Raw genomic sequence first — 14095 nt, 5'->3', positions numbered from 1 at the left:
TAGTGTTTGATGCAGTGTCTTGATGTTGTTGCCACTCGTACCCGGCATGCAATGCACGAAAGTCACGTGGTCTGTCAATCTCTATTTCAAACAGTAACAGTTAAAAACTGGAAAAATAAAATTCCAATGAAAGCTGTTTACACTTGTAGCGATCTCTGAAGATAGTAGCTACTCCTCCACCTCGACCAGATCTGCGTGGAACATTAAAATAGCAGCAAAAGTTCTGCAAAGGCGCTGGAATCACCAGCAGTTATCCACGTCTCAGTTAGGCAGAGAAAGTCCAAGTACTGTGACAAAAAATATTCCTTAAGGATAAAAGTCTTATTCGATACCGGCGTTTACCAGGCCAAATTTGGCCGGAGTTGAATAGTCACCAGACTTAGAAGCTCGTGCAACATAACGCAGGTTTTGCAGATTCACTCCGCGCTGCCATGGACAGGGAGGCAGGGGGTGGCCGGGCGGGAACAGCTCAGAGCCAGCGAGCGGCACCAGATACGTATAGGATGGCTTACGAAGATGCCAGGGAAAAGGGGGGCGACAGGCAACGCCAGGGACAGCAAAACCAAACGCCAGACAGGCCTTCAGTTTCACTAATCTCCCACTCCGTTTGCCGCGACGGCGACCTCGCTTCCGCAGAGACGGCACAGGTACACGGAGCAGGTGAGTAAGAACCAACGACAGGAGCGGAGGCGGTATTTTGTGTGCATTTCCCGGTCTACACACCGGCGTATTGGGGGATAGTCGAAGATCATAGACCAGCAGGGAGTCTACATCATAGCAGAATAAAAACATTAAAACAGAAATTTGGAGGAACAGACGGCAAGACATACACATCGGCGCCATCTTCGATCCAGCAATCTGCGATTTTCTGTTTGATTTAGTGGAGTCAGTTGTTCCCATGCATCATTCTGTAAGTGTGAGAATGAACTAAGATTAGAAAATGTCAAAATATAAAGTTTTATTTATTTTTATTCATCACAGCATCCTAAACTTTGCTGAACTTTTTGAAATATAAAATGAACTTGCTGAGTGTTGACTGTCATAACTCAAGAAAACTTAAACTGGGCTGACCCAGTTGAAACTAATTTTAACAGTTTAAACCAGTTAAACTAGTTTATCTGGGTCAGACTTGTTACTGCATGCTGTAACCAAACATACCACACCCTGCATCATGTGATTGGCTCTTGGTCGCTCTGTAAGAATATTTCTTTAGTGCCTCCCTTCACAGATGTGTCTGTATCAGGATGGGTCTAAACAACATGGTGTAAATGCAGTTGCTGGTGAGCCTCATTTCCTGTAGGAGGTGAACAAGAGCAGAGATCTGTTTCCCTTCAGAGCACAGAGGTTGTTTCTGTTCAGAGGAAGTGAAACTGTCTGACAGTCACTGAGAGACGGTGAAACGGCACAGCACATGAATCAAATGGACCAAACAAAATTCTGCTGTTCAGTCTGTTTGGATCTACTGAAGGATCCGGTGGCTATTCCCTGTGGACACAGCTACTGCATGAACTGTATTAAAAGCTTCTGGGATGAAGAGGAAAAGAAGAAAATCTACAGCTGCCCTCAGTGCAGACAGACTTTCACAGCGAGGCCTGTCCTGGAGAAAAACACCATGTTAGCAGATTTAGTGGAGGAGCTGAAGAAGACTGGACTCCAAGCTGCTCCTGCTGATCACTGCTATGCTGGACCTGAAGATGTGGCCTGTGATTTCTGCACTGGAAGAAAAATGAAAGCCTTCAAGTCCTGTTTAGTCTGTCTGGCATCTTACTGTGAGAAACACCTTCAGACTCATTATGATGTGGCTCCATTAAAGAAACACAAGCTGGTGGAGCCCTCCAAGAAGCTCCAGGAGAACATCTGCTCTCGTCATGATGAGGTGATGAAGATGTTCTGCCGTACTGATCAGCAGAGTATCTGTTATCTCTGCTCTGTGGATGAACATAAAGGCCACGACACAGTCTCAGCTGCAGCAGAAAGGACTGAGAGGCAGAGAGAGCTGGAGGTGAGTCGACAAAACATCCAGCAGAGAATCCAGGACAGAGAGAAAGATGTGAAGCTGCTTCAACAGGAGGTGGAGGCCATCAATCAGTCTGCTGATCAAACAGTGGAGCACAGTGAGAAGATCTTCACTGAGCTGATCCATCTCATCCAGAAAAGAAGCTCTGATGTGAAACAGCAGATCAGATCCCAGCAGGAAACTGAAGTGAGTCGAGTCAAAGAGCTTCAGGAGAAGCTGGAGCAGGAGATCACTGAGCTGAAGAGGAAAGATGCTGAGCTGAAGCAGCTCTCACACACAGAGGATCACATCCAGTTTCTACACAACTACCCCTCACTGTCAGCACTCAGTGAGTCTACAGACTCATCCAGCATCAATATCCGTCCTCTGAGCTACTTTGAGGATGTGACAGCAGCTGTGTCAGAGGTCAGAGATAAACTACAGGACATTCTGAGAGAGGAATGGACAAACATCTCACTGACAGTCACTGAAGTGGATGTTTTACTGTCAGATCCACCAGCAGAGCCAAAGACCAGAGCTGGATTCTTAAAATATTCATGTGAAATCACACTGGATCCAAACACAGCACACAAACAGCTGTTATTATCAGAGGGGAACAGAAAAGCAACATTAATGAATCAACAACAGTCTTATTCTGATCATCCAGACAGATTCACTGACAGGTGGCAGGTCCTGAGTAGAGAGAGTCTGACTGGACGTTGTTACTGGGAGGTGGAGTGGAGAGGGGAAGGAGTTCGTGTGGCAGTTGCATACAAGAATATCAGCAGAAAAGGAGGGGGTAATGAATGTTTATTTGGATGGAATGACAAATCTTGGTCATTAAATTTTTACAACAACAGTTATACATTTCGGTACAACAACATTGAAACTCCCTTCTCAGGTCCTCGTTCCTCCAGAGTAGGAGTGTACCTGGATCACAGAGCAGGTATTTTGTCCTTCTACAGCGTCTCTGAAACCATGACTCTCCTCCACAGAGTCCAGACCACATTCACTCAGCCGCTCTATGCTGGACTTTTGCCTTATTATTATGGAGCCACCGCTGAGTTGATTAAAGTGAAATAGACTGAAGTCTTTCATATTGTGGGTTTAAATCTGTATTTTAGTTTCATTTTATTTTCTCTCCATCATTTCTGCACAGAGATCAGCTGTCAGTCAAACATTATGGGTGGTACCTCCACATCTTCTAGTTGTTCTCTTGATGTTTCTGAGTTTTTAAAGGAGATCTTTCCTGTGACTGTTTATGGAGGCTATCACTGCTCATCATCATTTTGATTTACTAAAATATTTCTCCACATGAAAATGTAAACTTCTCTATCCTCTAAATGTTTCTGGAATATTTGTATTGAAAAATGTCAACATTTCTCTTTATGAGTATGGCAGACCATGTGTGTGTGTTTGTGTTTGTTTTTGTCAAAATCATCAAACAAATGAGGAAAAACTGTGATTTTAATGAATGAATTCATATATTGTGTTGATGTTTTATTGTGTGAATAAACTGGAAGGTTTGACTATAAATCAAACTTTGAACAAAGTCTTTTCTTCTGTCTTCATTCCAGGATCTCACTCAAATCTGATGCAGAAAATATGAAACTAATCTGAGAGAATAACTGAAGCAGTTTTCCTCCTGAAGCATCACAAAGTTCAGAGTTCATGTTTAGAGCAGAAGATTCAGCAGTCGCTCTGTGACCTTTCAACTTTCTTCACTAAAACAGCTTCATTACAGAGAAACAAGTCACATTTTCTTGATGTTCTTAAGTCCTTTCAGATGTTTTTAATGGTCCTTGAATGCAGCATCAGTGTCGCAGGTTTAAAAGGTCACTTTCTGTTGTGTTCAAAGATTTCCTTCAGATATGGTCTTTAATCAGTAAAGCCAGTGATACAGCAGTGTCATTAGCTGTGTTATTGGCACCAGGCTGTGTTTATGTATGTATTTAATTCTGTCTGAGGATGTCTTCAGCATGAAATGATCATTTGCTCAGCTGCTGTGTCTCAAACGACTCCTACAGTCTTTGCTTATGTGACCAACTTTTAAACAACCAAAACAAATTCCCCTTTCCTTGATAAAAGTCAGCTTATCTCGATGCATTTTAGCTTTAAACTGCTTACAATTCTCTAGTAAATGATTGCTGTGTGAACAAAACAAACAACTATGCAGAACAGTGGAATTTGTTCTGCTTCCAGTTGATTGAGTTTCGACTCCTGGAACCGTACTGACATTAGTGGCAAAACTACTTCCCTTTTTTCTTTGCTTGGTGGAACTTGAAACTTTAAAGCTGCTTCCAGATTGTGAGTCTTGGATGTTGCCAAACACTGGATCTTATGCTACTTTCACCTGTTTTATTATGAAGGCAACCAGATCAGTGAACACTGCTCTGTGACCATTTTGTTCCTGCAGTTCATAGGCAACAACTCTCCATTTTTCCCTCAATTTGTATGGAAGTTTCATAACAATCATTCTCATATTTGAGGGCAAATCCAACTCCTTCATATAAACAACTTGCTGTGTTAGATTCGAACATCCTTGAAGAAAAAGAGAGAATGACTGTAGACCTTTCACATCCTCACTTTTAATAGGTGCCCAACTCACAATCCTCTCCATCTATGCAGAGGCAATTTTATTTCCGTTCCCAAAATGTTCTTCAAGAAGATATTTGGCTGTGGAATAGCCCTGCTCAGGAGGTAAATGCTGACAACTATGCACCAAGTCTTTAGGCTGCCCCCTAGTGAACTGCTCTAAAAAATGCAAACAGTCACTCCAGTTATCAGTTTTAGCTTCCACTCCATTTTCAAAGGCATTCATAAATGATCTGTACTGTAAAGGGTCTCCATCAAACATAGGGATGTTTCTAGCTGGAAGGACAGAAGATAAGTTTTGTTTTACAAGCAAAGTAGTGATGTCATTTTGTTTTTGCATAATATTGACAATCTCCTTCGTGCAATTCTCAGTCAAAGTAGGAGACTGAGGCTGTGTTTGCTGCGTCACTTGAGCTGAATCATCAACTTTTACCATCACCTCATCCACCTGATGTTGGTTTTGACTTTGTCTAGGTGTGATTACTTGTGATTCAGATGCAGAATTTGTACCAGAGTAATCTCTTTCTGCCGGAACAAATGTATCAGCACAAGGATTTAAATTAGGCGCTTCTTGTACGTGCCCTCTTTCAAAATAAGAGTTCATTCCATCAGAACGCTCAGAGCTACAAACTGAGTTTATTTTTAAGACACGAAGCTTTGCCTTAGTTGCTGCCAACTCTGTTTCCAAGGATAATTTCTCCTTTTCTTTTCTCAGTTTTTCCTCTTGCGCTTCAATAGAATGTTTTTCTTTAATGCAGCGAGTCGCTCCATGAGCGCTGCCTTGTCAGCCGCAGCTTTAATGCGTGCGGAAGATGTTGATGAAATTCGACTTTGCTGTGACAATGTTTTCGAAGGTGGCTTTACACTTGAGATATTAGAGACACTGTCTTCAGGATTTATTTCATCCAAACTTTCAACAGCTTGATCATTAAGAGCAGTATTGCTTTGTTCAGTATACGGCTCGCCTGCTTGCTGCAACCAAACCTTTACTTTGTCCATAAAAACAGAGAATGCTGTCACCTTAGACTGAAAATGTGCGCTTTGCCTTTTCACTTCATCTTCTGGCAGTGGCAAACTTAAAAAGGATTCTTGCAAAGCGTTTGCATCTTGATAGCATTTAATAAACTTCCCAAATTCCGAAGACACTTCCTTAACCTTCTCATGTGAGGTCATTAAAGCAGAAATTTTCCCCATGTACTTAGATGCTTGCTTACACATTGAACTCCGCTTTTCTTGGCATGTCTTTATATACAAATCCAAACCTTTTGGCGTAAATTTGATGCTTCTTTTCTCTGCTTGCATCTGAGTGTCATCCTCTTGTTTACTCTCTTGTTTACTCTTAATATCCGACATTTTTATTGTCCTCTTGGATTATGTCAAACATTATAAAGATGCACAGCACACTGAGAATCCATAGCATAAAGCGCAAACATGATTGCAGTGAACAAACATTTCCACAGAGGGCGTTGGCATGTTTCAATTAGTGATCCTATTATGCACAAATTTAGTACATCAAAACTCAGTTCATCAGTCTTTGTAGTGAAATAATGTCTTTAAACTCCAATAGCTTCACCGTTTTCCTTTACGGCTTAAACAATATTGTCACTCACCAGCTTTGATGAACGAGTGACATGTTGATCCAGGCTTCAACATCAAATCCGTCTGGAGTACTTACAGACGATCCAGTAACTTTTATTCGAGTTCGACGGTGATCCTTGAAATCCATATATCCAACATATCCATTAATGAAGGATTATTCCTTTGTCCACGGGCAGGTTTTTTACTTTTTGTAGTGGCAATTCCTTTTGTTTGACAAACCAAACATCCCACAATTAAAAGTCCACAAGCCACTGCTGCACTGAGATAATATTTCGTACGCAGGCAAAAGAAGTCCACTGTCCAAACTACTTTAAAGTTGCGTTTTTATGGTTTATTTTATCCAGTTTGGCAAGCAATAACAAGATCCATTTTTAGTTACTTCCTGCTGCTTCTCCTGCTCTAGTAAAAAAACCATAGGCTCACCCCAGTGCATGCTGGTCCTATACCAGTCTCTTTATTTATAGAAACAAAATGGCCCTACAGCTTTTACTGACTAATTTAACAAGGTAACATCAAACAAACAAAACATTGAAAGAAATATTAACCTACAAATAAACTTGTAAATAAACCCCAAAATATAAGTAAACTAACAACAAACTTTAACTAATTTCAAAATAATAAAAAATAAGAACAAATAGCTCCAACAGAAGTTATTGCTGCAGACTGAAGGTTCTGTAAACTACTCAGTCATAGAATGATTACGATATTGAACTAAAACAAATGCCTGAATCCTAAATTATGGATATCCTATTGTGGTGATCTGAAATGTAACACTAAATGTGATTAAAACACTAAAACTCTGGACTCCGGGGCTGAACGACCGCGGGGATCACCAGCCCGAGGAAAACACAAAATACACATGACTCCGTGAGAAAGACAATTCATTCTTGAATGAAGACGTTGATCAGACACATTTAAAATGTAGCCAATTGTGTTTATTATTAAATTATTAAGGAAATAGAAAAGCGGGGGAATAGAAAAGGGGGGAGGGGTGGGGGGTAAAGAAGAGGGTAAAGGAAAGGGATAGAAAGGAGGAAAGAGATAGAGGAGAGAGAACCCCAACTATGCCCTCTGAGCAAGCACTGGGTGCGACAGTGGATAGGAACAACTCCCTTTAAAGGAAGAAACCTATGACAGAACCAGGCTCTAGAGGGGGCAGTCAACTGTCGGGACTGGTTGGGGGGTGAGGGTGAAAGAGAAAGGGGGGGTGGGGGTGGGGGGGGGGGAGATGGGACAGGTGTTAGGAGTTAAGGTGAAAATTACGATGCAACGGTGGAGGAGGAAGACGGGGTGACATCAGCAGAAGGAAAAGTAGAAAAAGTAGAAAAAGCAGGAGTGCTCTTTCTCCAGAAGAAGCGGAAGCGTTTTTTCTTCTTTTCCATCATCTTTTCCACGAGCACTTTTTTCTCTAGGATGAGGGTTCGTAACTCATCAATTGTTTGTGTATTTTCCTTCTCGAGTTTCCTGCATGTTGTCTCCACTTCTTCTAATTTGGCTTGTTTTTCTTCGAGCCTTTCTTTCAGTTCTTTACATTTGGCCTCCTGCATAAGCTTTGCCTCGTGCATCTCTGTATAACTGTGTTGTAATTTGTTGTGTGCGTCTTGTAGCTGCTGACTTCTCTCGAGTTCTTGAAGTGTACACTGCAGGTCTTTGCTTGTTTTCTCTAGTTGCTGCTTTAACATCTGCACCTCAGTGTTTTTGCACTTCAAGTTGTTGGAAAGTTTCTCCAGTTCTGTGTTTTTTCTCAGCATGTCACTGAGCTTACTCTGCATCTCTGAGCATTGTTTTTGCACTTTTTTCTTTTCCCCCTCCAGCTCAGTTGTTTTGGAGTTCAGTTTGTTATAACTGTCTTGCAGTTGTTGGTTTTTCCTCTCAAAGTTCTGGAGAATTTGTTTATCTTTTTTCTGCTTTATTTCCCGTTGTTCTTTTTCTTGAAGCAGCTCTTGATATTTGTGCAGCGTTTCATCAAGCTTTACCTGCTGCGCTCCGTATTTTTCCTGCATGCCTCTCTGGTTTATGTCCAGTTTTTCTTTCTCTTCAAGGATTTCTTTATTTTTTTGCAGAGCTTCATCAAGCATTACTTGCAAACCTTGGTTGTGTTTCTTGATGTTCTGCAGCTCACAATCCAGATCTTTCTGTTTCGTGTCATGCTGTTCTTTGTCTTGTAGGAAATCCTTATTTCTTTGCACTGTTTTATCAAGCTTTATTTTCAGCGCGGTGTATTTTTCCTCCACGCCTTCAAGCTTGGAGTCCGTTTCTTTCTGTTTAATTTCTAGTTGCTTTTTTTCTTGAAGCAACTCTTTATTTTTGTTCAGTGTTTTTTCAAGCTTTGCCTGAAGTCCTTTGTGCTTTTCCTCCATGCCTTGCAGTTTGCGCTGCTTTATGTCCATTTGTTCTTTTTCTTGGAGGAGTTCTTGATTTTTTTGCAGAGCTTCATCAAGCTTTATTTGCAAGGCTTCCTTGTGTTTCTCGCTGTCCTGAAGCTTGCAATCCATATCTTCCTTTTTCATGGTCTGTTGCGCTTTCTTTTGAAGAAACTCAACCCTTCCTTTCAGCACTTTTTGATTTATCTCAGTGCCTTGGAGTTTTATGACCAGTTGTTTCTTCTCTTGGAGGAGTTCTTGATTTTTTTGCAGAGCTTCATCCAGCTTTACTTGCAGCTCCTGAATCTTTTTTTCCCTCTCTTTCTCGTTTTTCTTCTGTTGGAGGATTTCTTCTGTTGGTTTTTCTTGTACTTTATTAAGCTTTGCTTGGAGCTCAAAGTTCCTCCCCCGCATATCTAGGAGTTCCATTTCTTTCTCCTTTTGAATATCCTCCTTATCAAGAAGCTGTTTGAACAGTCTATCTACTTCGGCGGTCCTTCTCTCACAGTGCTCTCTCAGTTTGATAATCTCCGCTCGTTGTTTAAAAAAACTTTCCCAGATGTAACTGGTGTACTCTGACTGGGGCGGGTGTCGCGTATTGTGATTGCTCATGAGATTTTGCTCATGCATTTCTTCCGAGCACATCTTCTGCAGTTGAGTATCGTCTTCTCGATTGCAAAGAGGAGCGCTGGGCTTTACGTTTTCTCTTTTTTTCTGTTTTCTTGGAGACATGTTGGAATCTGTTAACAGTGACTCTGAAAAGGATCCAAAAAAAAAGGCTTCTCTGGCGAACGTTTAAATGCTGCACACATAAATGCTGCGAATAACGGACTGAAAGTTCTTGCGTCTCACCCCTATTTAAGGGTTTTAGGATCAAAGGATCAAAGGATCACAGTGGTGGTAAGATTCTAAATGTGTGTGACATCACGATTCTGTAAGCCAATGAGGTGGTCACATGACATTTGTGAGAGGGCATTCTTTACTTGGACAAATTATCAATAAGCTTTCAATACCAGTAACCGTGGTGACAGTATAATTGTTTATTGTGTTGAACAATAAACAATTATATTGACAATTATGTGTGTCCAGTATGTTGGCTGATTTTCTTTTACTTTTTGCATATGAAAATAAAAGCTGGGCTGATTTTAACACCATTACAAGAAGTGTTGTTAATTATTCTTTTTGAATCATAATCAGGTTACCACAAATTGTTTTTTAATTTAGTAGAACTTGAAATGTTTGTCAGTGGGTAAACAATTCATAATGCAAAGTCAGAAACATCAAGTTATTCTTAGTACTGCATACTTGCAATACATAAGTTGTCCTAACAGTCATGTAGGGCATCCGTAGTTCAGGGGGTCGGGAAGCTCATCTTGTAACTGGATGTAATATTAGCAGACAGAGGGTTTGATGTTGCAGAATCTTTGGAGTTGTACCATGCTGAATTGAAGAGCCCAACTTTCACCAAAGGAAAGAACTAACTGGCCCCTAGATTGCCCAATCAAATCTCTTAATGCCACCAGCCCTCCCCTACCTTCACTGTGTGCTCAGCTTGTAGAAAAGAGTTGAGTGTGGAAGAAATGGCAAAAATGTGGAGCTGAAAAGCTAAGAGAGAAAAAGAAATTATATATAAACCAACGTGTCAAATTAATGGACATGTTAGTTATTGGAGTTCTGGCTGCATTTTATATATCTATATTGTGTCCTTTTTATAATAAATAATAAAAAACATTATTTATCCTCACTGTATGAACATTGTTGGAGTCTTTGGAGTCTCGTCATGTTGAAGTTACTCATGTGATGTGATGTTGTTATAATGATCCAGCTGGTGTGCAGCCATCATATTAGAGTTCTCTTTCTTCTTCTGATTTTATACAATTTTTCTGTGATGGTGTCACATTTACAGTGGTCGCAACAATTGCACCTATAGGACCCTGAAAAACTGGTGCACAGACTTCAGAGTCTAATAAGTGTCACCACTGTAACCACTGCATAATGCAAACCATGACACGAGTTTAGTCTTGGTGTGAAACTCATTTTGGTTCATAGACACCAATCTGACCTTAAGTGGAACAGACCCATAAAACTAATGCGTAATAAATCTGTTAATAAATAAATCCAAATTCTCCCATCATCATTCTTTGGTAGGAAGTCATAAATAGGAGTTAAATTCAGACTCGCACAGGCTCACCTCTGCACGACTGGCTTCTCCTGTAACCCTGCATGTTTCTAAGGTTTGTTTTCTTTCTTTTTTTGTTGTTGTTCTTGTGCTTTTTGTCCTCGGGTGAGGTTTGAAGTGTCTGTGTGGTGCAGCTGGTCTGGTCTGTCCAGGCTGCACCACACAGACACTTCCAATCACCACACATCAAAGTACAAAGCGTATGACGTCATCACATTCTGTGTTAGGAAGTCATATTTAGGAGTTAAATTCATTGTTCATCATACTCAAGAAATCTTTCTGTTATCTTGATTAACTTATCCCAACATTGTCAATCAGACTAAGTGACGCTAGTTATCAACTCTATAAGGTAAACCAGGGTTTCCCATTTTAGCTACTAGCCTGTTTACATGAAAGGGGTGGCGTTGGGGGCATCTGACCAATCACATACAGAGCAGCAGAACAGCTGACTTTACAAAGAAAGATAAAACTATAAACATGAAAAGGTTAAACACTTGTATTAATAAAGTTCAAATAGGAACTAAAAGTTATTTTGCTGAGCTCTGTTGATGTTTACCAGTCTGGGAGAAAATACAAGCATAAATACAAAAATGGCCGTGGATATACTGGGAAAAGCATGTCGAATGATGAGCAGTGATACAGGAGACCAAGAGGAATTGCTCAGATAAGATTAAATGCTTTCATGGACGAGGACATGCTAGGGACAAGCGTTGCAGACAAAAGAAAAAAACGAGATTAATGTTTATAGAGGAATTCAAAATGTTGTGAAATTGTTCTGCAGACAAATGGGAAAAGTCAAAGAATGAAGTTGAATTTAAGAATCTAAACTGATTAGACTACTGATGCTCATCAATGGAAAGATCCTCCCACTATCCATGGCACAGCAGTCCAAAGGGATCTTTCAGGTACTTGTTGTAAAGCAGTTTTCCAGAGAACTGATTGGTAGCTAAGTGGTGATTTCATACTTGTTGATCCGTAATCTCAAACACAACCTGCTCTGAAGCAGGTTTGCTCTACAGTTTAAGTCACTATGGTGATATACTCCAGTAAGAAGTGAGCTACCTTCATAGTACCTCTGTACTCATACCTGTGTGTTTCTTTGGCATTGCTTGTAGATATGTTTTAAAATGCAGCTGCAGTGCATTTTAAAACCTTAAGGAAGCTGTTATTGATATGGTGTAGATTAGCCAACAGATTTCTTTTTTTTTTTACCTGATGGACACAATGCAGTGTAGTAGCCCTGCCCCTCGTTATGGTTTGTTCTTCATCATTCACTCACTGTGCGTCGACATGCTGGATGTCTCCACAAACAGTTCTCTGCATGCAGAGGCAGTTTTTCTTCATTTGGAGCTTTGTGGGAGCTGAGTTCTGTTTACAGAGATGTTAATGGTCCTGTATGTGACCTGTCAGATTTTATTTATTAAACAGACCACCTTGCAGTGTAGCTTCCACGTTAGCTGAGGTTTGTTTTATTATTTGTTTTTGCTTGTTTTTTATTATTCTTGCTGATGATTTGTATTATCTAAATGTAAGGTTCATTCATATCAGTTTGCTTATTTAATTTAAATACAGTTTTTTTTTTTTTTGCCTTTATCTTTGTCTCCATAACTGATAGTCTCTTATATCAGATTCTGCTCATAAGGTTACTTTAACATTTGAGGCCACGTTATGATTGGTTTAGGTGGCAGCACAAGCAGCTTCACTTGCATAAAATATACATATTTTTTAAATAACATCTGAAGTAATTTAATGAGGAATGAGTCATCCAGTTCAGCTCTGGTATTATGATAATATAATATGTGCTTCAGTCTTAAACAAGCACAGAATTTAATGAGCTGCTTCTTCCCGACTCCCTGATTTCTGCACAGCTGGATTATTGTACCAAAGAAACTGTTTCTGTAATATTTCTGTGAAATATAGTAATCCACTAAAACCCAGTGAGTGTTGGTTAGCTAAGATTTGTTTTTGTTCTTGATGGAATCGAAACACTCAGAAACGTCATTAATATTCGCTTGTCCTGCTGCAGACTTTTCTATCCAATCTAACAGTGAGAGCGAGCATGTGGTGCCCCACCCACTGGCTACAGGCCACATATTTCTGCAGATAAAGGCACCACCGTATTTGCCTTTATTCCGATGAAATGTCCTCTAAAGGACGGCCACACAATTGATGAGAAGTCAGAGACCAGATGCCGATATTGTAATTCCATTAGAAAAAAGGCTGCACTTAAGTAGGGAAGATATGTGTAGGGTTTTTAAGGCCATTGCAGTCCCAAATGGAGGCAGATGGGGTATGTGAAGTTCAATATCAAAAAAAAATATCTTTCTTTTTCATTTTCCCAGCACTAGTTTATTACATCACAGCTTAAAACACTGATTCCAGTATTCAACTAGTTATACATCATTTCCATCCCTTCTTCTTACTGTGTTGAGCCATCAGAGATGCTTCATATTTCCATGTTTTACAGGATTGTCTGCCTAGAGTCTGTCGTCATTGTGTTTAAATAGTAGTTTTGACTTTTCATGTAAATGTCAGGATAGGCAGCATCTTCTTTAACTAGTTCAAGCTGCCAAAATTATTCCAGAAATAAATTTTAATCCTTATAAAAGGCTGAAAATAATAGTTCTGAATCCAAAACAGTTAGATGTAGTTTGTTAATTTCCCTCATTTTGTTATTACCCTAGAGTAGCTTTGGTGTATCTTTTCTCTCTCAGTTAATATTTATTATAAACATCCATCATAACAGCATATATGCAATTACTGGCCACTTTGTTAGGTACACCTTGTTTATAGCAGGTATGACCCCTGTTGCTGACAGAACTGCGTCATGAAGTCATGTTCATTAATTGTTGACTTGAATCTGCCGTTCCACCTCATCCCAAAGATGCTCTATTGGAGTACAGTGAACTCATCTTCATGTTCAAGAAACCAGTTTGAGATGATTTGAGCTGGAAGCAGCCATCAAAAAATGGGTACAGTGTGGTTATAAAGTGATAGACATGGTCAGCATTAGCTGGGCTGTGGTGGTTAAACAATGCTAAGCTGGTACTAATTGGCTCAAAGTATGCCTAGAAAATATTCTCCACACTCTCACACCGCTATCAGCAACTTGAAATGTTAATACAAGGCAAGATGTTCATTCTTTTATGTCGTTTACACCAAATTCTGACCCTACCATTTGAATGTCACAGCAGTCATCAGACCAGCAACATCTTTTCAATCTTCCGCTGTGTCCAGCTTTGGCAAGCCTGTTCAAACTGCTGCCTCAGTATTTGTTGCTCTAACTGCGGGAATTGGCACCAGCCTTGGTGTCTTTCAGAGGAACTGCTCCTGTTAGTTGTTTGCACTTCCATTCTGGATTAA

The 14095-nt window shown here is 40.1% G+C and overlaps 1 protein-coding gene and 1 pseudogene across 1 annotated transcript; one reads left to right on the top strand and one right to left on the bottom strand.

Annotated features, from left to right (window-relative positions):
* The first annotated feature begins 1155 nt into the window (after nucleotides 1-1155).
* Nucleotides 1156-3548, top strand: LOC146368894 (tripartite motif-containing protein 16-like). Its single transcript, XM_084911346.1, has one exon. It carries the CDS (start codon nucleotides 1412-1414, stop codon nucleotides 3077-3079), a length of 1668 nt encoding a protein of 555 aa, XP_084767472.1. The 5' UTR covers nucleotides 1156-1411; the 3' UTR covers nucleotides 3080-3548.
* Nucleotides 3549-4616: 1068 nt separating this feature from the next.
* On the bottom strand, nucleotides 4617-5944 carry LOC146368893 (uncharacterized; annotated as a pseudogene).
* Nucleotides 5945-14095: the final 8151 nt, after the last annotated feature.

This window comes from Perissodus microlepis, chromosome 18, assembly GCF_051167445.1.
Source record: "Perissodus microlepis isolate ML-2025 ecotype Zambia chromosome 18, ASM5116744v1, whole genome shotgun sequence".
Classification (NCBI taxonomy): domain Eukaryota; kingdom Metazoa; phylum Chordata; class Actinopteri; order Cichliformes; family Cichlidae; genus Perissodus; species Perissodus microlepis.
The sequence above is the reverse complement of the archived record's forward strand: the minus strand, read 5'-3'. Positions and strand labels throughout refer to the sequence as shown.